Below are 24,685 nucleotides of genomic sequence, written 5' to 3'. Positions count from 1 at the left end.
ACTATTTAGGATCATACACAGTGATTTGTGTAAGCCCATAATAATGCATAACAGATATGGGGAAGCCTATTTCATTACATTTATTAATGACTTTAGTAGATATGACTATGTGTTTTTGATGAAACACAAGTCTAAATTTTTGATAAATTCAAAGAATTCAAGAACGAAGTAAAAACGTAACTTAGGAAACAAATTAAAGTCCTCATAATTGATCAAATAGGTGAATACCTAAGTGCTAAATTTAGACAATAATTGAAGGAAAATAGGATAGTATTTCAAGTCACTCCTCCTAGTACCTCACAATATAATGGTCTATCTAAATAGAGGAATAGAACCTTGATGGAAACGGACTGATTACTTAGGCAAAGGAATTGCGATCTTATCAGAGGTCTTATTTGAGAGATTGTTCACTAAGACAATATATAGATAGCAAGGATTAATACAAATGACAATTTGACTAACTCATTAAAAAGGTTTTTGTCATAGTAGAAGCATAACAGATATGTAACCAAATTTGACATTAGATATATGACCAATTAGCTATAGTGCAAGTGAGAGATTGTTACGGTAGGAGTCTTATAGCCAATCATATTTGACATTTGTGGATGTAATTTTATATTAATCATTAATAAAATAATTTTTCATTATTATATTCATATATGTTTAATTATATGATAGTATGAATAACATACCATTAGAATGGTAGAATTGTGACATAAGGATTAGACGACTGATCATAAAAACTCTAAATACATATTAAATGGTCATTCATGAAATGTTCGTAATCCCAACATTGTAGTGAATAAGAGCATATGTAATTATGATGAGATTTTTATAGTGTTGAGCAACCCTACCAAAAGTGACGACAGTTCTTATATGTTGAAACTGTTGTAGACTTGGTATAACACATGAGTGCATGTTGTATATGTGTTTACCAGACTGACCCGACCAAAGGAAATCAGTATGGATGATTGTTCTAATGTTTATAGAATCAATCCTCTAAACACCATCGGTGCATATGATCTTTTGACTTAAGGTCGCTAAACCATCTCGTTAAAGATTGGTATAGTTTGACGTTATCTAATATGATGTTATAATTAAGGTAACTATAAAGGTAATAATCGGTCATATCATAAGATACATAGAGTTGATCATTGATCAATATAGGATTCATCACTCTCTTGAGCATTAGAGAAAATATCTCATATGAGAATACTGCATGACATCTATGACTGTGTGAATCTATGGCCATAATGGGATAAGGTGGTAACTTACTCCGTGTTGGTCATTGATGTATATCAGTTCATACTAAAGAACCACTAAGATATACATGGTTTTATGTCTCAACCTTAAGTGATATTTGTTGATGAAAAGATTGAATTACACATAACTATGATATTGTGAGAGCTTAAGAGATGTCTATTAACAATTTATCGTTCAAATAGCCAAGACATTTTGCTAGAGGTCAATCTTGATTTGTGTTTAGATTTGATCTGAATCCAAACTCCACTAGCTTGATAAAAAGCTTATAAGTCACACGCATAAAGGAGTTGAATTGAACTTAGATGAGCGGATTGTTTGTTGATAATCCTAGTTTTTAAAATCAAAAGAGAGATTGCAAATGAACTGGGTTTCTCTATTAAGGTTGAAAGAACTTAGTTGACCACGTTTTGACCAAGTGCGTAACCATAAACCTTAGTGTCAATCATGCACTTAGTGGGAAAGGCACTGGTCATCCATATGCATGATGTTGGTTAACACATATATGTGGTGTCGATTATGTAAGCATTAAAACGTGTTGGTTTTGCAATCTCATACCAATTCTGCATGTGTGTGTTAAAGAATGTTGTGCTTGGGTGAAATTGTAGTCATGCTCAGACACCTGCAAATGTAAACTAAAAGGGTGAATTTGAAATTAATATAACACACAACTAAAATAAAGAATCCTAGCTGCAAGATTTTTTTGTTTCTCTTTTTGCCTCTTCGTTTAGATTTCCTCTTTTATGTTTATGTTTTGTATGCATACCAAGACGCTACCTCGTGAGGGTTGGATAACGTTCTCTCAAGCCACATGAAGTTTGAAGGTGTCATCAATGTAGGAATATATATAAGACACCTTATGAGTGTTTTTGCATGTTTCATGAATTTTATGTTTAAAATAAGTATTATGATTAAGGTTTTTAGGATTTTTTTTTGTTTCTAAAAATTTTATATTTTGTAATATTGTTGATTACCAAACACTTGAAAACCTTATAGCGTATTGTTACACATTTCGAAGGTTACTACTAGTGTAAGTATGGTAGGAGGTGAGCACTTCTTGTGCCAGCCATGCCTATGTTGTCACCATGCCCATGCTAAGAATAACATGGGTAGAAACTCTTTGTGCCAATCGTGTCCAAGTAGTCCCAAGAATGGCACAATTGGGCATTTATTATGCCACCCACGCCCATGTCAAGGTTTGCATGGTTGGACACTCTTTATGCTAGTCGTGCCCATGTTGTCCCAAGAATGACATGGTCGTGCATGGCTGGCATGGGCGGCACCACGTCGTGCTTGCTTCTAAAATTTTGGTTCAGAAACACAGCATGCACAACTGGCAACCAAGGGAAAAATTTCAATTTAGTCTCTTTTTGATAAAATGGGATTGAATTGTAATTTTTCCTAGCCTTTAGGGTTAAATTACAATTATGTAAATTTTGAGGGACTAAAATGTAAATTGACACTTAGGTTAAAAATAATTAAAAATAATATTTTTTAATTTTGATTATATGTATGCATGTTTGTTGATATGTACGGTGCTTGCTATATAGTTAGACGACTTATATTATGGATGTTTTTATTAGGTTTGTAATTTTAAAATAGGACTTGCATGTCCTCTCTTCTCTCAATTTTCGATGTACTTTTCTTCTCACTTATCTCCCCTCAAATGTAACTCAAGTTTTTTGTTTTATGAATGTAAAATTAAAATAGAATTTATTTTTCTTATTAGAAAAATTGTAACTAAGAGATAAAGTTTTATACTCTTAAAGATTGAAGAAAGATTGTTGAAAACCTGAAAAGCAAGGCCTAAGTTGACTAGTCAATTCCTCATGGCTCGAGGAATCGACATTCGTTGAAACAATATACCAACACATTTAAATTTATGTTGTAGTATGCATGTTAGGTTTTATGTTCAAAATAATAACCTCACATGCTAAACAATTAAAATCGGTGAGACAGTAATAAATTCATTAAAAATATTAGGTCAAAAATAACTAATGTCTTCTAATACAATTTTTCAAGACAAGCCTTTATTCATTGGAACTTTGTTCACCAAAGTGAAAAGTATACTTTTACCAGAAGACAGACTAAATGAATGTTCGTATTGGGTTTGACTTAACTAGTACACCTAACTTATTCGCACAAAAAGTGAAAATAAAAGTGTATTAAAGGTAGAGTTAGGGACATGCAATTGTCATTGCATAGATGATATAGAGCATCCACCCTACTGTAAACTCAGAGTCACAATTATTATAGCACGATTGATTCATGCTAACTGTTGAATTAAAGATTGTGGATTTTTGTGATTGGTTTGATTAACCTACCTATTGATTAATTCAAACTTGTTCACTAAATAGAAAGGAAGAGTTAATGCAATATGATCTTGACCCATTAGGAAATCCATCGAGAGTTCCCAAGTCTAATAGAAAGGATTGTTGGCTTGAATAAAATAATAGAAGAATTTATTCAATAAAAAACATGTTGAATAAATAATTAATTGAAATCAAGATTATTGATATCTACTTTTTTGCACATGTAGATAAAAAAATCACTATGTCAAACAATATGAATCTTCAATCGATTTTAGAAAAAAAAAAAGCTTAAAGATTGTAACTTCAATGATTGGCATTGAAACCTTCGAGTCATACTATGTCAAGAGAAGAAATTGTATGTTCTTGAAAGAGCAATGTCTCCTAAGCCTAGTCACAATGCCACCCAAAAGTAGAAGGATACTTATAATAAGTATCTGGAAGACTCTAATAATGTCTAGTGTTTAATACGAGTTGCTATGACACTTAAGCTATAAAAGTAGCATGAAGACATGGATGCCTAATCTATTATTCACCTTCACAAGATGTTCGCAACTCGTGCAAGGTATGAAATTTACAAGGAGTCAAAAGCACTCTATAGGTGTAAGATGTTTGAGGGAGAACTAATAGGCCCTTATATAGTCAAAATAATTGGCTATATAGAGCAGTTGACATCACTGGAGATGATTATGGACAATAACTTGGCCATTGACCTTGTCTTATAGTCCCTTCCTGACTCATATGAGACTATTGAGCAGAAGGAGAAGAAGTCTATTAATGAGCCTCTAGTAAATGTCAAGGCATACAAAGGCAAAGGTAAGACCAAGGCCAATTCCATGCCCAAAGCCTAGACTTAGGAAAATGTTTTCAGGGTTTCTCTAATGTATGATTGAAAATTTTGTAATGTATTATGCTGCCTTACCGGTATTTAGCTACTTGAAACCCCAACACACTAGTTACATGAAAACATATTGTAGTTCAATTTTACATGAGTTTTTTTATGCATGTTATCCCAAAGTTAGGGTGTAGTCATGTTTTGGAATTGATCTTGTAAAACACACGAATAACTAACGATCCATAGAGTATGTGTGAAACTTGATCCATAGGTCACATGAATACCTAGTATATACATAGATATGAATAAGATAGATTTTATAGTCACATTTTTCATAACACCCATGAAAATATAATTTCTTATAAGTTTTTCATATATGTTCTCATAAAGGTCATTATGAGGGGGAGCATGTGATTTCTTTCTACACATATTTGTAGTGTAATATTGTCATGGCACAATGGTTCAATAGTATGTGTAGGGAAAGTAGGCTTTCACCACAAAATTTTTCACATGCATTATATATAGAGAGTTATCATAATATGAGATCCAGAAGTGTATCGTAGATGATCGAGGTATAGCCATCGAAGTTATGGGACCAAATGTGCTTCCTAACATAATTGAATGGGACCAAAGGTGTTCATGAGGTAAATAAGCTAAGACATAAATTGCATGTCATCTAGATTCTAAGATTGAAGGCAAAATTTTGATAACTAACTTAAGATGAAACAAATATTCAAGTAAAAAGGGACTAAGTTATCAAGGTGTAGGTTAAGATATCTTACTTGCTAAGTGATTTGTCACTCACTCCCCTTTCTTTTATATTTTGCATGTAACAGGTGAAGATCACGAAAATTATGCAAAGCCAACGATATGAAGGTAATTGAGACATTTCCATGATTATGTTTTATGAGATTTATTTATTAGACTTTCATTATGTTATGTTTGATTATGCTACACATTTTATGGTTGGGATATTTATTTATGTTTGACATCCTTTTTAAGCTTCTAATAATGTTAGATATTTTTTTTGGGTAAAGCAATGTTGGATATTTGTGCATGGGTATTTTAGTAATTTTCAAATTGAGTTATAAATTTCCATATTTAGGTTAATTGAATCATGCTTATATAGTCAAGTGAAGTAACGTTTTACTCCAAAGGGCAATACTTTTAAAAAAGGTGTTACAATATGCCTTTTCATATGCTTATTCTATTTAGATGATATCTATCTAGGGACAGGTGTTACATACAAAGAATTATACTTAAGGTTTTTTAGTTTGTCGATGTAATTGCTTTGACTTTACACTATAAATTTGTGTAATTGGTCAATCAGTCTACCTAATCGATCCATTTAACTTGTTTGCCAAAGCAAAGGTTTAAAAAGGCTTGATAGGATTGAGACTCTTATGTCCATAATGAAGTCTCTTGACCTAACGAAAATAACGGGAGTGTTTATTTGATGGAAAATAGTCAGAGCATTAATCTAATGAAAAATCATGTCAAATAAATTAATAAACATGATATTAATTAGCTTAAACTTTGCAAATTTTAGATTATTACCATCATGGCTACAAACAATTTCTTAATACCATCATTGTTAGAAAAGAACAATAGGTTAGACAATACCAATTAGTTTGACTAGTATCAAAATTTATGGATTATATTACATCAAGAAAGGAAGGTATACATCCTTGAATGGGTTATACCTCTTAAGCCTAGTCCCAATGCTATTAAATTGGAATAAGATACTTATAACAAGTATCTTAAGGATTACACTAATGTTCAACATTTAATGTTGGGATCCATGACATCTAAGCTACAAATGAAACATGAAAAAATGGATGTTTCATCCATTCTTCTTAATCTTCAAAAAGTTGTTTTCAATTCATGCAATAAGAGAAATGTATAAGGTGTCTAAAACTTTGTTCAAGAGCAAATTGATAGGGGGAGCTCAAGTTAGCCATCATGTGATAAAGATGATTAATTACATTAAAAACTTGACATCCTTAGGCTTTATCATAGATAATGGCCTAGTTATTGATCTGGTCTTATAGTCATTTTCTAACTCATCTCCATAATTCATTATGAACTATAATATAAACAGAATGGAGAAATCCCTTGATAAGGTTTTAAACATGCTTTGGACTACAAAACAGAATATCAAGAAGACTGTTTTTGTGTTTCTAATTAACTATTAGACATATAAAGGTAAAGGCACTAGAAATAACAAGGCTAATACTAAGCGTAAGCCCAACCCTCAATAGTAGGCTTCTACTGCTTTACAACCTATTGGTTTTATCATGAACAATGACTTGGTTATTGATATAGTTTTGTATTCCTTTTTCTGACTTCTATCCATAATTCATTATGAACTATAATATGAACGAAATGGAGAAATCCCTCAATAAGATTCTAAACATACTTTCGGACTATAGAGCAAGATATCCAAAAGATTGTTTTCATGCTTTTGGTTGACTCTAAGGCATGTAAAGATAAAGGCAAGGTCAACGACAAGGCTAATGCCAAATATAAGCCCAAACCTCAGTAGAAGGCTTTTACTACTTTACAATCCACTGATTGTGTAAGGAAAAGAAAGTTTGTTTACTTCTTTTGTGGTAAGTCCAGTTATTGGAGAAGACATTGTAAGGACTTTCTAAAGAGCAAGAAGAAGAAGTCGGTTGTTTCTACTTTAGGTATGCATATAATTGAGATTAACTTCTCTCATTTGAAATCTTGGGTCATTTACACTGGATGTGGCTCTTACAGTTGTTCTAACATGCATGAACACACTTGTGCATGGTTTGGTTGGTACGATTTGAAAACTTTTTCAAACCAAACTAAAAAAATAGTTTGGAAAAAATCCATAACGAACTAAATCATTTTAGGTTTTAAATCAGACCAAATTAAAATATATGGTTTGGTCTAATTTCAATTGTGATTTGAATCTATTAAAACTCATTCACTTACAAATATTTCCTACTTAATAAATAATAATTGACTTATAGTGTTGTCGGACATGAAATAAACATTTAAAATGAACATAAAATACATATATAATAAACATGTAATAAAATGGCAAGATAAATTTAAAAAAAATGGTGTAAACCCCTAATTTGTTGCACTATGTTTAGTTCTTTAAGGATGTAACTATTATTTTTGAATTTGTTAAAGAGCACATTAAAATTTAAAAAATTTCAAGAACACTCTCAAATTTTTTTTTTTTGAATTTTAAAAAATTATAGTATACCCCAAACATACGATAATAAATTATTGGCATTGTTATTTATATTTGTACCTGTTATTTTAATTAATTATACTTTTCAAAATCCACACAAATTTTAATTGACAAAATAATTATGAAAATAAAATAATTAATCAAGGTTCAAATTTCTAAAATACTGCAAGCGTTTCAATCATTTTATAAAGTGTAATAATGAAAAACCCACACAATTTAAACTAGAACTAAAGGTTTACAGGCTAAATTATATTGTTATATATTAATTTTATTAAACAATATATATGCAATTGCTCAAATACGCATACCAAAAGCGAAAATACCCATATTTATTTAGACAAAGCAAAAATACATTGGCAAAGTAAAATGATGGGACTCGAAAAATGAGAGAATAAGTGTAGATTTGTTTGTTGTTGAAATGAGAGTCGAAAAATATAATTTGGATCGGAAAAATTCATCCTCGTGTGTTGGTAGTTCCACTTTGTGATGAAATTATCCACCTCATGATATCACCACGTGGCTAGTTATCCTTGTGATAAGGGATAAATGCATTTTTTTTTAAATAGTATAAGGCTTCATAGTAGGGAGAATTGTGATTTTTTAAACAATGACTCCTTGTGATATATTAGAATGAGGGGATTAGTGGTTTTTAAACAGTTTCATCTTGTGATATCTCATGATAAGGGGGTAAAGTGAAATTTTTAGGTTTAGGTGGGTAGATTGTAGTTTTTAGGGTTTATAAGGGTAAATTGAAAATTTTAAGGTTTAGGGGGGGTAAGGTAAATGTTTTAGGAATCAAGGGGCATATTAAAATTTTAGAGTATAGAGCGACAACTTGAAATTTTTTCCATTCTAGGGTTTTTTGACATGCAGTTTTCGAATTTTCAATTAGTTTTTTTAAATTATTACAGTATTAGATAGATTTTACATATTTAAGGAATATGTACATGTCATGGTAAAGTTTTTTTAATATGTAGTTTTCGAATTTTTAATCTATTTTTTGAATTATTGAGATATTAGATAGATTTTATATATTTAGAGGATATATACATTTCACATCAAGGTTTTTTGAATTTCTAGTCCATTTTTTCGAATTTTTGAGATATTAGATAGATTTTACATATTTAAAGGATGTGTACATTTCATATTAAGGGTTTTCAATGTGTAATTTTCGAATTTCTAGTCCTTTTTTTTTTTGAATTATTGTGATAGTATTATGAAAATTGTCGTGATAACAATTATGTTTTTTTCTTTTTTTAGAAAGTTTCAAAAAAAAGAAATCATGAAGACAGAAAGAGGGAATGAGATGGCTTAATCTATAAGTATACTTTCCGACAGAGATAACAACTTAGGTAAAACAAAGACAATGACCCTAATCAAATCTTTATTGACCAAGGATTAGCTAAAAATGTTTGAGAGGACATGTTTAGGATATTTTATGAATCTCAAAGACAAGAGATTTAGTGCAGTTTTGGCTCACTCATTCATATTAAGACAGGTTATACGGGGTGACATAAGAAACTAGTTATGGTTTTGGGTTCAACCCATTCGAGTTTGCTCTGATCATTGACCTTCACTTCTCCAAATTCAAGGACGTTGGGATGTATATTCCATAAGGTGTCGGTGAAAAGATTAGGGAAACATATTTTAGGGGTTCTAATTCAATGAGCCACAATGATATCGAGATGATATTTAAAGCAAGACCATAAAGGGCTGTTGATGAGGACGCCATTAAGTTGGCTCTATTATATTGTCTTCATAGGTTTTACTAGCGAATGACCATAAAAAAAGGTTAATCCATAGTTTCTCCAATTGGTTGATCATTTAGATGGATTTAATATCTCCCAGTAAGGTGTAGTGGCATGGGATATGACATACTGGTCCATATGCCAATCCATTGAGAGGATATCATCGAAACTACCTAGCACCAATAAGAAAAAGTATAGTATAATGGGGTTTTTACATGTTTTCCAAGTAAGTGCATTATTGTAAATTATTTTTTTAATTGTAAGAAAATTAAAAAAATATTCACCAAATATGCGGTAATTGATGGAATGTAAACTTTGATTTTGATATTGTAGTTTTGAATATACTTGACACTAGACTCACTAACTGATTGGGTGGATTTGGTAGATAGTATGGTGTTTCCCTACATGTTCAAGTGGATGGTGAAAGACATACCGAGATAAAGTAGCATAAGAACAATATTCATTGGAGATACGGTTAGTTACTTTGAAATTATTAATTGATTGAATAATTATTTTGAGTAATCACCTTGCAAAAAATTTTAGTTGTTATATTTTTTGAATAGGATGATGTGAATTTCCCTTTGATTGCTACAAAAAAATGATGAGCACACAACATAGTATGTCGAGGTCATTAGCTTCTTAGGAATATCAAGTCTATATCATTTCTCCTTGACATTAGCATCATCATCCTCAACTCCTACAAAGGTTTCTTCTCCAAGCATTTATCCCACCTCTATCATGGCACTTGTTGACGACCCAGACGTGTGCCCATGATCTAGTGCATATAGCCCACTTCTCTAATCGTGCCCTCATCACTTATTCAACTCTCATATGATGTTGTTGCACTAATTCTGTCCCCTTTTGATGCTGCGTTGGCATAATGGGGCAATCTTATATTAGATAGGAAGTCTCTTATGGAGGATCGGATGTCTCGTATGAAGGATCTTTCGGATAATAGGATGAATCACCTCGAGGACATGCTGACCTATATTCGCTCAGATACTATTGTCCAAGTGAAAATAGCATCTGCAATATTAAAAAACATCTATAATTTTGAAAATTTGTAGTTATTTGTTATGACATTTGCCATTTGTAGTTACACTGACTCATATATCTTATTACAACCTTTTGCGATGATGATGATAGGTTTTTGCCCGCGGGTCACGTTATGACATCTCCTTCCATAGCCGATGTTTGTAATAGTTTGTTACAAAAGCATATGTATACTAGATTGTAATAATTAACCAATTATAATTAATCTTCATAAAAGGTACTAGACATGAGAGATCATCGAACAAATTATGTATACATAGGTTTAGTTATATTCTTATTTGTTATGGATATATTTTATTTAAGATATTTATTGGTTATGCATATGATTCCATGTTTTATATATTTTATCGCAATATTTATGTTGTGTTGTTACTAATAACAATTTACTCAATATTATATGAATTAAAACTCAAACAATGCATGAAATATAATAGTTGATTAAAGGAAATAAAGAGATGTCTGAAACATAAATAACACTAATATAATATTAATGGATTACATCTCATTTCAACAAGTTAAACATAAATAAAACTAAACAGAAGGTCAAGACTATGAAGATCTCTCGTTTTTATCTTTTTTCAATAAAACTGATGGAATGGAACTAGGAACCGATGTTCGACTCTTATAGTTTGTTTGTACATGCTCAGGTTGATTACTTCAACTACAAACCTTTGGTATTATGATCTCACCTTGTGAAAGACATTGATTTCTATTGAAGGACGACCTGATTAGTGATGATCGATAAAGTGTAGTAGGATAACTTGTTCCTTCTCGGTGTGTAACCATTTTGATTGATCCCTGAGTGAATTGACAACTTCCGCATACATCGTACAATAGAATTCGGTTGTGTAGAAAGGATGAACCCATGGATAAACATTAATGAGCCACAAATATCTTGCAATAGCAATGATATGCTTACATGGAATATGTGACCACTAAAACTTCATGCACGTACATTCTCGCACATGAAAGTCCATAATGCCTATGTATCCACCACCTATAACCTAATACCAAACATTTGTAACTGGATAAACCTCCAAGTTTGTAGACTTCAAAAAATGGTGGCTAAGCTTCTTTTCTATCCATGATGTAATCTAATGGGTGCATTCATCTACAATTTTAAGAAGCATTAACACATCCATTAGTTAATAAGCGTTAGTGTAAAAGAGCATGTTTGATTAAATAATTAGTATTAAAACTACACATACTTGCATAGTTTCTCATCTCGTAAAACCATCACTACAAGGTACCTTGAATGAACTCGACCAACATCATGATAGGCAAACCCGACGCATGTCTAACAAATGCATTGAAGGACTCTGCGATGTTGGTTGTCATGATGTTGTACTTGTGGCCTAAAAAATGTGTCTTGCTCTATCGATGATACCCTACCTCATGTAGGTAATCCCCTACTTTAAGGTGTATCTCATCAATCGCTTTCATCATGACCTCATAATCTACTTCTATATAGGCTTTTGATACTTTCTAGTACAAAGATATAATTTTTTAGTTATGTTTGTACTTCGACTGCATGTTACAAAAAAAGTGATGACAATAACATCTATAGTGTATATTTAGAAAGACCTTAGCCATTATAGAATAGATAACATGATATCGATTTGAGATAATTAACAACTCTATTACTTCACCAATGCAATCTTTAAGCTTTATCAAAAACCAACACCACGTTAGATGATCTTCCTTTTTTCCCATGCTAAAAACTATTGGATACATTTAGTTGTTACCATCTATGGCCACAAAGATAAATAAATGTCCTAGATATCGACCCTTTAAGAAAGTAGTGTTAGTACAAATAACCAATCGAATATATCATTGAAATCCATAGATGTAATAGCCCAATGCCATGAAAAAGTATTAAAGGCGATGCTCCTTGTCTATTTGTATATGCATCACAATACTAAAAATAGCACACTTTAAATTGTAGCAATAATCTAGCAAGAACATAAATGACTTTTTTGATGAGCCCCTAAATGACTATAATGTCTTATTTCTTGTCTGTCAAGCCTATGAATATGATATATCAATTTGATATATATTGGTGATGTCGATAATAATCTCTTTAAGGCAATAAATACAATCAACCAACACAAACTTTAACTTCATTAATTTGCCTAAAGCTCGAGCCCCCAGTTTGCTATGAAGTGACTTTATCTGATCTCTTAAATATGTGTGTGGGGGATTCATAAAATAGATTTGGAATAAGTCAATGGGTTTTAATCTTCTTCTTGATAGATACCATTTGCATTGTCATTCAACGCACTTAATCTTCCATCTCCTTGTGTCAGACTTGACCACTCTGTATTGTAATCCTTTCTCCAATGCAAATTGAGCCACTACATTTATCAAGTGTTTTTTATTATAAAAAATATCACCAATTTTTACAATATTCCCTTCTTGCATTATTCCTGCACCACTTGATGTTGTTTTTAATATTGAAAACTGCGGAAGAAATTCAAGTAGCCACTTAAATTGATCAGCCCATCAAAGTCACCCTAATCTAGAACTCTCTCTTTATCTCCACGAACCCATTCTTCAATAGTATACAATGCCTCATTAGGAAAATCTATATGGTTTTCCCCATCAAATTCTCTTTTAATGCACCATCATTGTTGCCATTTCTTTTTTCTTTTCATTCTACTTTTACTTCTACTTTAATGGGGGTCTATATAACAAAAACAAGAATACATTCATCGAAGTATTTAGACATGTCAATAAGACCCTCGATATCTTCATCATTTTTTATTTTTATAGGGTAGTCTAGCTCAATACTTTTTGGTTTCATGTGTAGCTAAATATTATTCTAGATTGGATCGATACCACACTTTTTACTAAACAACTAAATAAATCCCTCAATTGTTGTTTCATATTGAATTTTGACCACTCTTTTATGACCTCCTTTGTATTTCATTATATTCTGATTACTTTGAATCTATTTTCCTTTACAGTGAATGATAACATAACCCGTTATTTCAATAATCAATCCTACAATGAGCAATATTGAAAAACAAATTTCACAAAAAAATCCACATTAATACCTTATAAAATTCGTATCGAAATACCCTTTAAATTTTGACATATTTTTTAACACTCTCATACGTATTTTCTTAACATTTCATTTAAACCCCTTATATATTGTCAAATGTCAATATGCCTATATATTTTCTTAATATTCATTTAGGACATAATTATATGTAATTATGTAAAATATAGGAACTTCATATTCACATTATATCAAAATGCCCCCTAAATTTTTTAATATTTCATTTAACACCCTCAAACATTGTTTGATATCAAAACACCCCTATATTTTTTCAATATTTTTTAATACCCTCGTACATTGTCTACTAGCAATGTGCCCTCTATATTTTTCTATCATTTTATTTAACTCCTCATATATTATCAAATATCAAAATACTCCCTAAAATTTTCTAATATTCATTTTATGATACAATTTTATATAAGTATATAAAATATATGAACTTGATTTAATAAAAAAAATTAAGTTTTCAGTTAAAATTTGTATAAACACCTTATTATCATGAACCCTTTTTTGAGTCAAATCCAGAATTACAAATTTTCTTCTTTTCGAATGAATCTACAATATCAGATATTAAGTGAAACTGAAAATTTGAATGATATGAGAAATATATAAAGGTAAGGATTTATATAAAAGTAATGAAGAGTATTTTTGATGTTTTAAAAAAAGTAAGACATTTTTGCTTAAGCCCTTGAAAGGGGCATTTTTACTTAAACCCTTGAAATTGAGATATCATTTAAGTCCCTATGATTTACGGACTTTAATTTAATGTCCCTTCAATTAAAGTTAGAGAGATCCATATAAGTTGTAAAAGTTGCAAAGAAATCCATTAAAATTTTAAAAATATTCATTGAGCCTATTAAAAGTTTATGAAGTCCACCTAGACAGAGAATTTTTGATACGAGGAAAAACGCTTATAAAATTGAATAACACAAACCTCTCTTTCCCTCTCCTTAATCGATTTTCGTCTCTATCTGTGAATACAAAACCCTCTCTCTCTCTCTCTCTCTCTCTCTCTCATTGAAACAATTCCCTCTGAACCTTTGAAAAAGCGAAAACAAAAAAAAATCAGTTCTTTAAGCCTCTGCAACGTGCCTGAAACGGCAGCGTTTCACCATTGCCATCTCGACGCGTGAAAATAATCAAAATACCATTCACCTTCTCTCTTATCTTCTTCAAACCCGTGTTTCAGCTTCATCTCTCGTTTTGACTTTCTGGGCTTTTTGTTTTGTTTTTATTCTTCAACGAAGAACTGAGTATTCAGCGCTTCTTATGGAATATGAAGTTTGCGACAGTAGCGGTGCGATTTTTTTTCTTTCATTTCCTTTTTACATTCATTCGTATTCAATTTGTGATTTTGATTCTAGTTTTGCGCTGTTCTTGGTAGTCTGGTAGGTGGATTAGGGTTTTTTTTCTTTTGGAAAAAGCTGTTTCCATCATTGTTTGTTGTGGGTGATTTGGGAAATTAGGTTTTAGGTTTTTGCTTATTTAGTTGGTATTTTTTTACAGGAAGTCATATGGGGTTGTAATTTCAAGTTAGGGTTTAGGTTTTTTTTCTCGGGTTGCTTTTGCTGGAGCCTTTTTCGTGCTTTGCTGTATCAAGGCTTGCGAAATTTCCTAATGCAATTTAGAAATTTGGATTTATTGTTGCGATTGGTAGAAACATAGAAAGTGTTTAAAGCCCCTAAAGGGTAGCTTGAGTGGCAATGGAGGGGTTTCCATGCATAAGAGGGTTTGAGTTCAAATCCCCTCCAACTATATTTCAAAGATTAGACTTTTCACTTACCGGGTGCAGTGGTTGTAAAGCCGGTCATTAGATCTGGGTTTTATTTACTCAATGAGGTTGGTTTGTCCTTGAAGAGGTGGTCCAACTCAAGTGAGGTTACTCGTTACAAAAAAAAAGTGTTTAAAAAATAAACATAGATTCATTATGTGTATACTTGAAAGCCAAAAAAAATCCTTCTCTTGATTTGTTTCACGGTTTTTCTTTTGTCATCCAGATTGAGATTTTAGATAGAATTGTGTCAGTGAAGTGAAAAAAACTTGTCTTTTATCTTGGTTTCTCTCGTTAGTTGAATGAATTGCCCATGGAAAAGAAGGAAAACAACAGTAAAGTGACTTTCCAATTTGTGCAACCATTTTGAAAATTCATTGGAAATGGCTTGCCACCATTATGCTGGCACTGTAGCAGTGTGATATCAGAAAATTAGAAGCGGTTTCAGAGATGATAATACAAAAAGAGGATATATGGAGTGAAGAGGAAGTCGACAATTTGGTGTAGGTATATATGTTGGTTGTAAAAAAGCTGATAAAACAAAAGGAATTTAAGGGTGATAACTCTGTGAAACTTATGAACAGAAATTAGAATGTTTATATAGTGTAAAACGATGATGAAACGGAGAGGGATTATGGAACTTTAAATTCAAAAATTATGATCTGAAATTATTAATAGCTGGTGGCATATCTTTCCAAGTTAATTTATTTTTACTAGGCAGTTTTTAAAGTTCATTTTGCTAAACTTATTTTTTTTTTCTGTGCTTTAATCTAATTTTTAAACCGAATTCCTTGAAGATTATATTTCCTTGTATTATATTTTATGGAATATATCAGTATCCATGTAGATAATGTTAAAGTTACTTGACATTTTGCGTTTTTAACTTGTAGAAAATGAATTTAGTTATCTAATTTGTAATTAAATGGAATTTTAGAATCAACTTTATAAACTTTCAGAGAATGTCTGTTAAGGCCTGAAGAGAGTGTATATATGCTTAAGCTTATCCTTGTAAATTTTTCATGTACATTTTTATTCACACACGACATTATGGATATGATTATTTGAATCTTCTTGTCATCTGACCCAAAATTACCAACACCAATGTTGACTACCAGTATCTGTCATATTCATGCTCTAGAACTTGCTCCAGCCAAAGTAACAATGAATTCTTAAAGGAGTATAAGCTTTTTTATGATTGTTGCACCCCCTAGTGTAATTGACCTTGTGAAGTTTGTACTGATTCTTCATTTATATAATTGATTTCATTAGTTTTTGTCAGTGTTGTGCTACATATTAAATATTTTGTACTACAGAATGATTTGATTCAAGATAATTGAAAAGTTGATATATCTTATGAAGCTTTAAACATCAATAAAATTTTTACATTTATTTATATCCAATGGAAGGATTGATGATAAACCTTGCACTAGAGCACCAAAGAGGCAAAGGCCATTTACTGCACTTTTAATGCTCAATGCAGTGGTTTTATCCATCTCTGTCTGTAATTAAGTGAGGCTCTGCAGATTATATCATATATGCTTTATCTGAATTTCAGGTACTGATGATGATCTTCCTCCACATCAGAATAGAGCTACAAGAGGTAGCCGCGTTACAGTAAATGGACGATCTGCTGTAGGTTCTGCTCCATTCTCTAGGATGCATACTGACATGGAAAAGCAAATTCATCAACTTGAGCAAGAGGCTTATTTTGCTGTTTTACGGGCTTTTAAAGCTCAGTCTGATGCCATTACTTGGGTAATTACTTACCTTTTTTGCATGCCATTTTATACTGCTGTAAATTAGTTTTCCTGCTAATTTTATTTTAAAATTTTCCATTCTACCCCCTTTCTATAGGAAAAGGAAGGTTTAATAACGGAACTTAGGAAAGAGCTCAGAGTGTCAGATGATGAACACAGAGAGCTTCTGACCAAGGTCACTGGCGATGACATTATCAAACGGATAAGGTTCAAATGCTTCATGAGATATTTTCACTGTTGGCATCAGTAATTAATATGCACGAGTTTGTTATTTCTGACTTCTAATTGATCATTAATATGATCAGGGATTGGAGACAGGCAGGTGAACACCAACCTGCTAGGCTTGCCACATCTCAGCCTTCGCATGATCTGTTGCCCAGCCCTAGTGTCTCTGCATCCCGCAAGAGGCAGAAGATGTCTCAATCGGTATTTTATTATTCACTCACCATGCCATATCCTGATTCTTAACCTCTGCCAGTAGCTTTATTTATTCAGTCAATCATCTCTGGCTGCAAACTGAGGAGCAACTGGGATACAGAGGCAAAATGCATAATTTTGCACAATTATTACTTGCAATTGAAGGAGAAAGAAGACTGTAGATTGACCTGCATTTTCTTTTTCAATTTATTAGCAGGGTCAGCAGTTGCACAGTTTACCCATGATGAATCCAATACAGTACCCTTCTACTGGCGCTGCTGGAAATAGATCATTTATAAATCACAGTTCTTCTGGTGCCATTTCTGCAAGTGAGCCTGTTGAAGGAGCAAATTCTTTGGTCGGAAGGAAAGTATGGACAAGATGGCCTGAAGACAACAACTTCTATGAGGCTGTCATTACTGATTATAATCCGGTAGAGGTATGTTCAAGGGCCACCAAATCTAATGGCATTGTTCTTATTTCCTAGCCTCCAGATTTTTTTTTTAAATCTTTATATGGTTTTTAAAGTGTTTAAATCATTAAATCACTTGTTCTCCATCATGACTTTGGGGAAGAGGTCTTGGTACTATGGAACAAATGCAACTATTAGGCTTCACTTTTGAAGTTGTGTGTCCTTCAAACTTTAGAAAAGGTCCCCTCTCCATTCTACATAATAAGGAAGTTGCAATAATCAGAGAGCAGTATAGTTTCACACTTGGTTTTTGTTTCGGGGGCCTGTGAGAAGTTTCTTACTTTGGTTTTAAATTCTCTACTTTTCTTTGCAGATTTTATATCCTGAGTTTTAGTTTTTGGCCTTTTCATATTTCATATATCATTCCTTACATGCATGACTTCTACTGTTTCTTATTCAAAAAAATATTATTGTTCTCCATTGCAAATCCCCTCCTTCTCCCCCAAAACATTGTTATTGCATGTTGATAACCATATAGTTATGAAAAAAAATCTAGAATACCAGAGGTTCCCATGTCATCCACGCCACGAACCAATGCATTTATACCAAGTATGAATTCTCTCTCTCATCAAATTGTACCATTAATGTTATTGGTAGTTATCAAATTGAAAATTTTTAAGTGACATGTATTGGTTGGTGGTACGGGGTGATGTGGTATCACTCTGATCATGTTGATGAATTGAGGCTTGTGCCTTGACTTAAGTTGCAAAATACCTTCCTGATTCGAATTTGTTGGGATTGTTTTGCAATTGATTGCATCTTATTGGATGTTTTATTCCCTGTGGACTGTTTGGTCATCGTCACAATATTTTTTTTTTTTTTGCAGGGCCGACATGCTTTGGTGTATGATATTCATACAACAAATGAGACTTGGGAATGGGTTAATCTGAAAGAGGTAATTATTATTGCCCATTTTATAGCTTAGAAACCTTGGTGCAGAAACCATTTCAATGTATTGATAACTATAAATTTAAAATCTGAGTTAAGTCTTTTGGGGGCTTTGCTACTCTTTGGTTGTTTCCATCGTTTCTATACTGATGCTTCATAGCTTCGAGTGAGCACCTGGTGCACATATTAATTTGTTTTTCTGTTAGAAGTAAATTTGATTATTCTCATTCTTGTTCGAGGTGCAAGTTGCGCCATGTAGGGTTTTACCACCCTAAGTAGGTTGTCAGGGTTTGTGAGAATTACTTTGCTTTTATTTTTAATGCTATAATATTATCAAAGTTGTTTTACCACGGTATACTAATCAGTGTTTTTCACTTTCTTTTTGCTTCTAACTTCAGGCCACCCACTTTGTGTTCACAGTTGATGGTCCTGTTTCATTTCTACATATTTAGTTGTTACTTGTTAGTGTTCCTTGTCTCTTGGAGGATAGCATGCTTGTTACCCAAGTACTTAAGTTTTACGTGTTTTTGGTCTGTAGTTTATCATACTTGGTAACAAAGATTATTACTGTAATTGTTACAGATTCCTCATGAAGATATCCGGTGGGATGGTACGGACCCTGTTGTATCATATCAAGGGGTTCATGGTGGGCAAGGCCGAGCAGTTAAAAAACCTCCTAGCCTTGTTGGCCATACTGCAGGTGCTGGAAGGGGGAGAGGATCCACAAAGGTCTCAGGTCTGGGTCCAGGGCAGGTTCAAATTTCAAAAGAATTTATGTCATCACAGAATAGGATTGAAAAGACCGATTCTGATGATATTGAATTACTTAACACAGAGACACTTGTACAGGAGGTATGTGCTGATTTCAGCCAATTCTCATTGATCCTTTACCATGTTATTTTCTTACATTTGTCATTATAAGCAACAGGTGGAGAAGATTTTCGAAGCAACTCATCCAGATCCTCTGGAGCTTGATAAGGCAAAGAAAATGCTGAAAGTAAGATCATTGTTGTATCACCGATAATTCCTTCTAATCTCTTGATATGCATTTTGTTGCGCATTTCAAACTTCTCCACTGTCATACACCAATACAGGAACATGAGAAGGCCCTGATTGAAGCAATCTCAAGGCTAGCAGATGCTTCTGATGGTGGAAGTGGTAATAAATTCATTTTGTTCCGCATTTATGCATCTTCTGCCTGTAGTTTTTGGGGTATTTCTGTTTAACTGAAATGGAGAAAATAATCCATAGTGACTATAGAGGAAATAGTTAAACATCTTAACATAACACCTTCATGTGTATTATCTGCTCTGCTGTTAATAATATGTAATTTTATTTCTATTTTCTCCTGTTTTGCTTAAATTCAGATGAGGAACAACCATTTTCACAAGGACAGCTAATGGAACATGAATGACTGGAGAAACTGATGCAGTGAACGCACAGTCAGGACACCAACTTCAACCTAGGGCAATCAAAGAAAGTTCTATGGTTTTGTGGTTGATAACTGAATGACTGGAAGGTCAAGTTGCATCAGATAAACAAAAAGATGGGAAGATATCACCAATTTTGCCTTGTAAAAAAAAAATTGTTGGATTTTTGCCTCTTTGCAGGGACAAGAAAAATGGCTTATGTAACAATGGAGTGCCCTAACTTATGATGCACAATCATTTGGAGCAAATCTCATTCCTTACCTTCATCCTTTGGGATGTTGGTGTCGCTTGAGAACCGTGATTATAATGTAAAATCATTTATAGTAGCATCGACCAGTGTAGAGATTGATTTTTTCAATTAACTTTCTCTGCTTCTGTATGTTTGATTGCACTTTCCAAGACCCTTTTAAATAAAAAGAAATTCTGTTAATCCCTGAACTTTATATATCTTGCACTGAGCTGTTCACCTATCCATAATTCCTGCAACCCAAAACCCAGGAATAAATCAATTAATTGAAACATGCATTCCTGGAGAACACAAATCTATCCAAAACACGGCAGAGCTAATAAATTAACTGAAATCTGCGACCATATTTTATGGAGAACAACTTTATATCTATTATAGTTTACATCTCTATAACTTAAAGCATAAATCAAATTTCTTTAATATAAATAACTGTTACCAGGAGATCCTCTCACCTTTAATCTCATTAGCAATAGCTAACTACTAAGGCTTCAGTTGCTGCAGTGTTGCAATGAAACTCTGTGATAAACTCCAACCTACCATTTAGGCTTCTGAGGTTATGTAAACATATCGTTTAGGCTATTTATCCACTGAATGTACATTTATCGTGCCCATGAGTCTCAAAATCTGTATCTGTGAGGTCTCCTGATAACAAGAGAAACTTGGAAAGTAAGCATTCAAACCTGGATACACTATGAGTAATTTTGAAATGGTCCATACTGCAGTTTCCCTAATGCTATACAAAATCAATTTTGAATGCTAAAAGAAAAAGTATTGATGCGTTCCAGGTTTCTATAACCGGTAGAATGTGTTTTGCATAGTTTACGTACCTTCAGGCCTCTGACTCAAGCAACAGATTTGCAGAAAAGTGGATCAAATTAGCTTTCATTGTTTCTTCTGCATAGGCATGCTTCCTGCAGCAAAATATATATGGCCTGGAGATCTGCATTTTTAAAAGCAAACTTCTAAGAACATACACAAAAATGAATTTAAGAAGATCATAAAATAAGCTTACAGTTTACGCCTAATCAGACAGAGACCATGTCATCATTCTATGTACAAAAGCACAGCAGAAATGTAGTGGCAGGTTCATGGACAATATAATGAGAAACTAGATAACCTACTAAATACTTGGAATGGCAAACTGAAAGGGTACCAAAACCACAAAGGTCATGGATCTAAAAAAACAGGAGATCCAAGTAGCCTTTTAGATGAGTATACCCCGATTAGGGGTATGTGCAATTCGGTTCATACAATAAAACTAGATTAAACCGCTTGAAAATTATAGTTTGATTTAAATTGATAAATTTTAAGAAAACGGTTTATAGTTTTCACACCAAACCGTAAACCGTATTTTATTATAATATATATAAATATATATAAAACTATATTTAACAAAAATTTTCAATAAGCAACTAAGTGTATCACTTGTTTTTCACATTTATTTTTGTCATTTTCTTTGCATGTTTATTATTCATGTATTTCATATTTATTTTACAAGTATATTTCATATTCTAAAAAACTATAATTCAATTATTACTTATTGAATACGATATATTTAGAAGTGAATGACTTTTTAATAGGTTCAAACTATAATACAAACTGGATCAAACCATATTTTTTCAGTTTGGTTAGGTTTGCTTTAGAATTTTTCCAAACTGTTTTTTTTTTTCCAGTTTAGTTTGAAAAAGTTCTTAAACCATATCAAACCGAACTATATACACCCTAACCTCAATATAAACTCAAACCCACTAAGTTTACCATGAATAAATCTAAATAAAAGTTATTGAAAGTGTGATCAGAGAATCCAACACCACTGTCACGTCTTTAACTAGACAGGGTTTTCAGACATTAAAAAGAAAATAGATTCCGAGAATACAACTGAAAAAGAATGCCAAAGTACTCCGCAGATCTAACAAATCACCACTCCTAAAAGAAATTAGACCTACTTCTAGAATCCATGTAAAAATTTATACATTCATTGGCACAAATCGGGTCCGGTTAGCTTTGGATAAAACTGCCTACAATTTAACCATTCACCTTGTCTCGTTTAACAGATTAACTTATTCAATAAAATTAATAAATTCTTATGCATTAAAAAAAAAAAGTGATTCAATGTAATTCCGAGAATCTAATAACTTGAATTCAGCATAAAACAAATCATATCAAGTAAACAATTCACCACTAAAAAGATCAAGCCACCGATCCAAAACTTATACAACCTAGTAGTTTCAATTCATGATAATCAACAAATACCAAAAGCAAACAAAAACCACTTCATAAACACTAAATTTAATCTTTATAAAGCTTTACAGGAATCAAAAACTCAATCAAGCAAAGACAATTATGTCATTTTGAAAATTTTGTTACTTAAGAGAGCACTAGATTGTTTTATTAATCAATTTAATAAAAGTAAATTGAATACCTCCCATGCCACACGAAACGGATCATTTCAAATATTCAAAATAAAGCCCTAAAAACACAATAAGCTTCTATTTACCAAACTCAAAACCACATTCACGATCATCACCCAATCCCAACACAAAACAAAACAAAACCTACCTCAGAAACATCCAACCAATCTTTAAAAGTAAAGCTTCTAAACAATTTAAAGGCACAATTGAGCATACAAATTATCCATGATCATCCATCAAAATAAAACCCTAAAAACAAAAAATACAAAATCAAATTAATCAATAATTACCAGGTGAAGAACCCATTATATTCCTGAGTATGAATGAAACTGCCGCAACAAAATTGAAACGTTAAAGTTGTGTTGTATGATTGGCTGAGAGAGAGACATGGATTGGCAGCCGGGACTGCCAAGTCGGGGAATAAGAAAAGGGATAGATTAATTTATATATGTTATGAAAGGATGTCAACACACATGATCAAATGAAAGAAAATTGGGCATGTCGCGTATCCTTTTATGACTTTAAATATGGATGTATTTAATGCATTGTTTTGTTATTTTTTTATTTGTACATTGGAAATACGGATATCCAATTTAGGATATTGTCTTATTTACAAGATGCAAATTATTGATGTTTTAATTATTATTATTATTATTTATTTAATTTTTCATTTATAATTATATTATATTTGTAATTTGAAGTTTGTAAAATCATAAACTTTGATCTAAAATCCTGAATATCATAAATTTAGACCTCAAATCTTGAATATAATTTGTAGCTCAAAGTTTATAAAATCATGAATTTAAACATAAAGTCATAAATATTATTTGTAATCCAAAGTTTACAAAAACATGAGTCTAGGCCAGAAATTCTAAATATTATTTGAAAATTTATTTTTATTATAATAATTGTATTCAGTTTATAATCTGAAGTTTGTAAAATTGTGAGAATATATATATGGGCCCGAAGTCCCAAGTTTCATCAAAGTGTTCATTTATATTAACTATATCATATTTGCAATTTGAAATTTACATAAATTATGAAAAATATGGACTTGAAGTCCAAAATATATTCATAACTAAAGTTTTAAATACTATAATATTCTAAATATTAATTACAAAACTAGAAGTTTTGTAATATAAGATAATACATGAACCTGAAGTTTCAAAAATTAATTTTAATATTTCCTCTACAAAGCCGATTGTTTTGTAAATATGAAATAATATTTGAATCTGAAGTTTCAAAGATAAATCTCAATATATTTTTTCAAAACTAAAAATTTTGTGAACATGACAATATGTGAACTTTGAATCTCCTTAAATTGGATGGATATAATTAAATGGATTTTCTACACAACTCTTCACTTTGAATATATGAGCCTTAAAAAATTGATTAATTAAAATGTTTTAGAAGGACAAATATAAGACTACTATTTTCAATGTCACATCCCTAAATGCTTGCAAGCTGAATATGTGGATATAATAATAAATCTACTAAATTTGTGGAGAAATTTGAAAGACAAATTTGAACAATAGATTTAATAATTATCTCAATAGCTCTGTAATATTCAGAATCTTTCCCTGATTAAGATAATGTGGAAGAGAAAATATTCTCCACTTTCTATTTTTTTAATAAAATATACTCTTGTAATAGTAATATCGTGCAAAGAAATTCTGAGTTAATTTTTCTTGTTAATGAAGAACCATCAAACTCACCTCACAAGTAATGCATCATTCCCTAAAATAAACACAACTACTAGAAGTAGTTATCATAGGTGTGAGTAAAGTCATAGAT

General features: G+C 31.9%; 1 protein-coding gene and 1 long non-coding RNA gene across 6 annotated transcripts; one reads left to right on the top strand and one right to left on the bottom strand.

The window, feature by feature from the left end:
• The first annotated feature begins 14,404 nt into the window (after window positions 1-14,404).
• Window positions 14,405-20,612, top strand: LOC123227896 (protein EMSY-LIKE 1-like). 4 transcript variants are annotated; one of them, XM_044653029.1, is made up of 10 exons: window positions 14,409-14,795; window positions 16,825-17,024; window positions 17,124-17,233; window positions 17,332-17,452; window positions 17,661-17,882; window positions 18,742-18,810; window positions 19,386-19,655; window positions 19,732-19,800; window positions 19,898-19,961; window positions 20,171-20,612. In XM_044653029.1, the coding sequence occupies exons 1-10, from the start codon at window positions 14,768-14,770 to the stop codon at window positions 20,215-20,217; spliced, it is 1,200 nt and encodes a 399-aa protein (XP_044508964.1). In that variant the 5' UTR covers window positions 14,409-14,767; the 3' UTR covers window positions 20,218-20,612. The 4 variants fall into 4 exon arrangements, with proteins under 4 accessions (XP_044508961.1, XP_044508960.1, XP_044508964.1 ...); XM_044653028.1 differs by having other exon boundaries at window positions 14,411-14,795; window positions 17,658-17,882; XM_044653026.1 differs by lacking the exon at window positions 20,171-20,612 and having other exon boundaries at window positions 14,405-14,795; window positions 19,898-20,105.
• On the bottom strand, window positions 19,597-23,381 carry LOC123227897. 2 transcript variants are annotated; one of them, XR_006504570.1, is made up of 5 exons: window positions 23,182-23,381; window positions 21,308-21,420; window positions 20,933-21,122; window positions 20,495-20,713; window positions 19,597-20,029 (listed from the first exon to the last, which is right to left on the bottom strand). It is a non-coding gene; the product is annotated as an uncharacterized LOC123227897 (long non-coding RNA). The 2 variants fall into 2 exon arrangements; XR_006504569.1 differs by lacking the exon at window positions 19,597-20,029 and having other exon boundaries at window positions 20,317-20,713; window positions 23,182-23,378.
• Window positions 23,382-24,685: the final 1,304 nt, after the last annotated feature.

This window comes from Mangifera indica, chromosome 10 (assembly GCF_011075055.1).
Source record: "Mangifera indica cultivar Alphonso chromosome 10, CATAS_Mindica_2.1, whole genome shotgun sequence".
NCBI lineage: Eukaryota > Viridiplantae > Streptophyta > Magnoliopsida > Sapindales > Anacardiaceae > Mangifera > Mangifera indica.
Note: the sequence above shows the minus strand (reverse complement) of the source record. Positions and strands in the feature narration are given on the sequence as shown.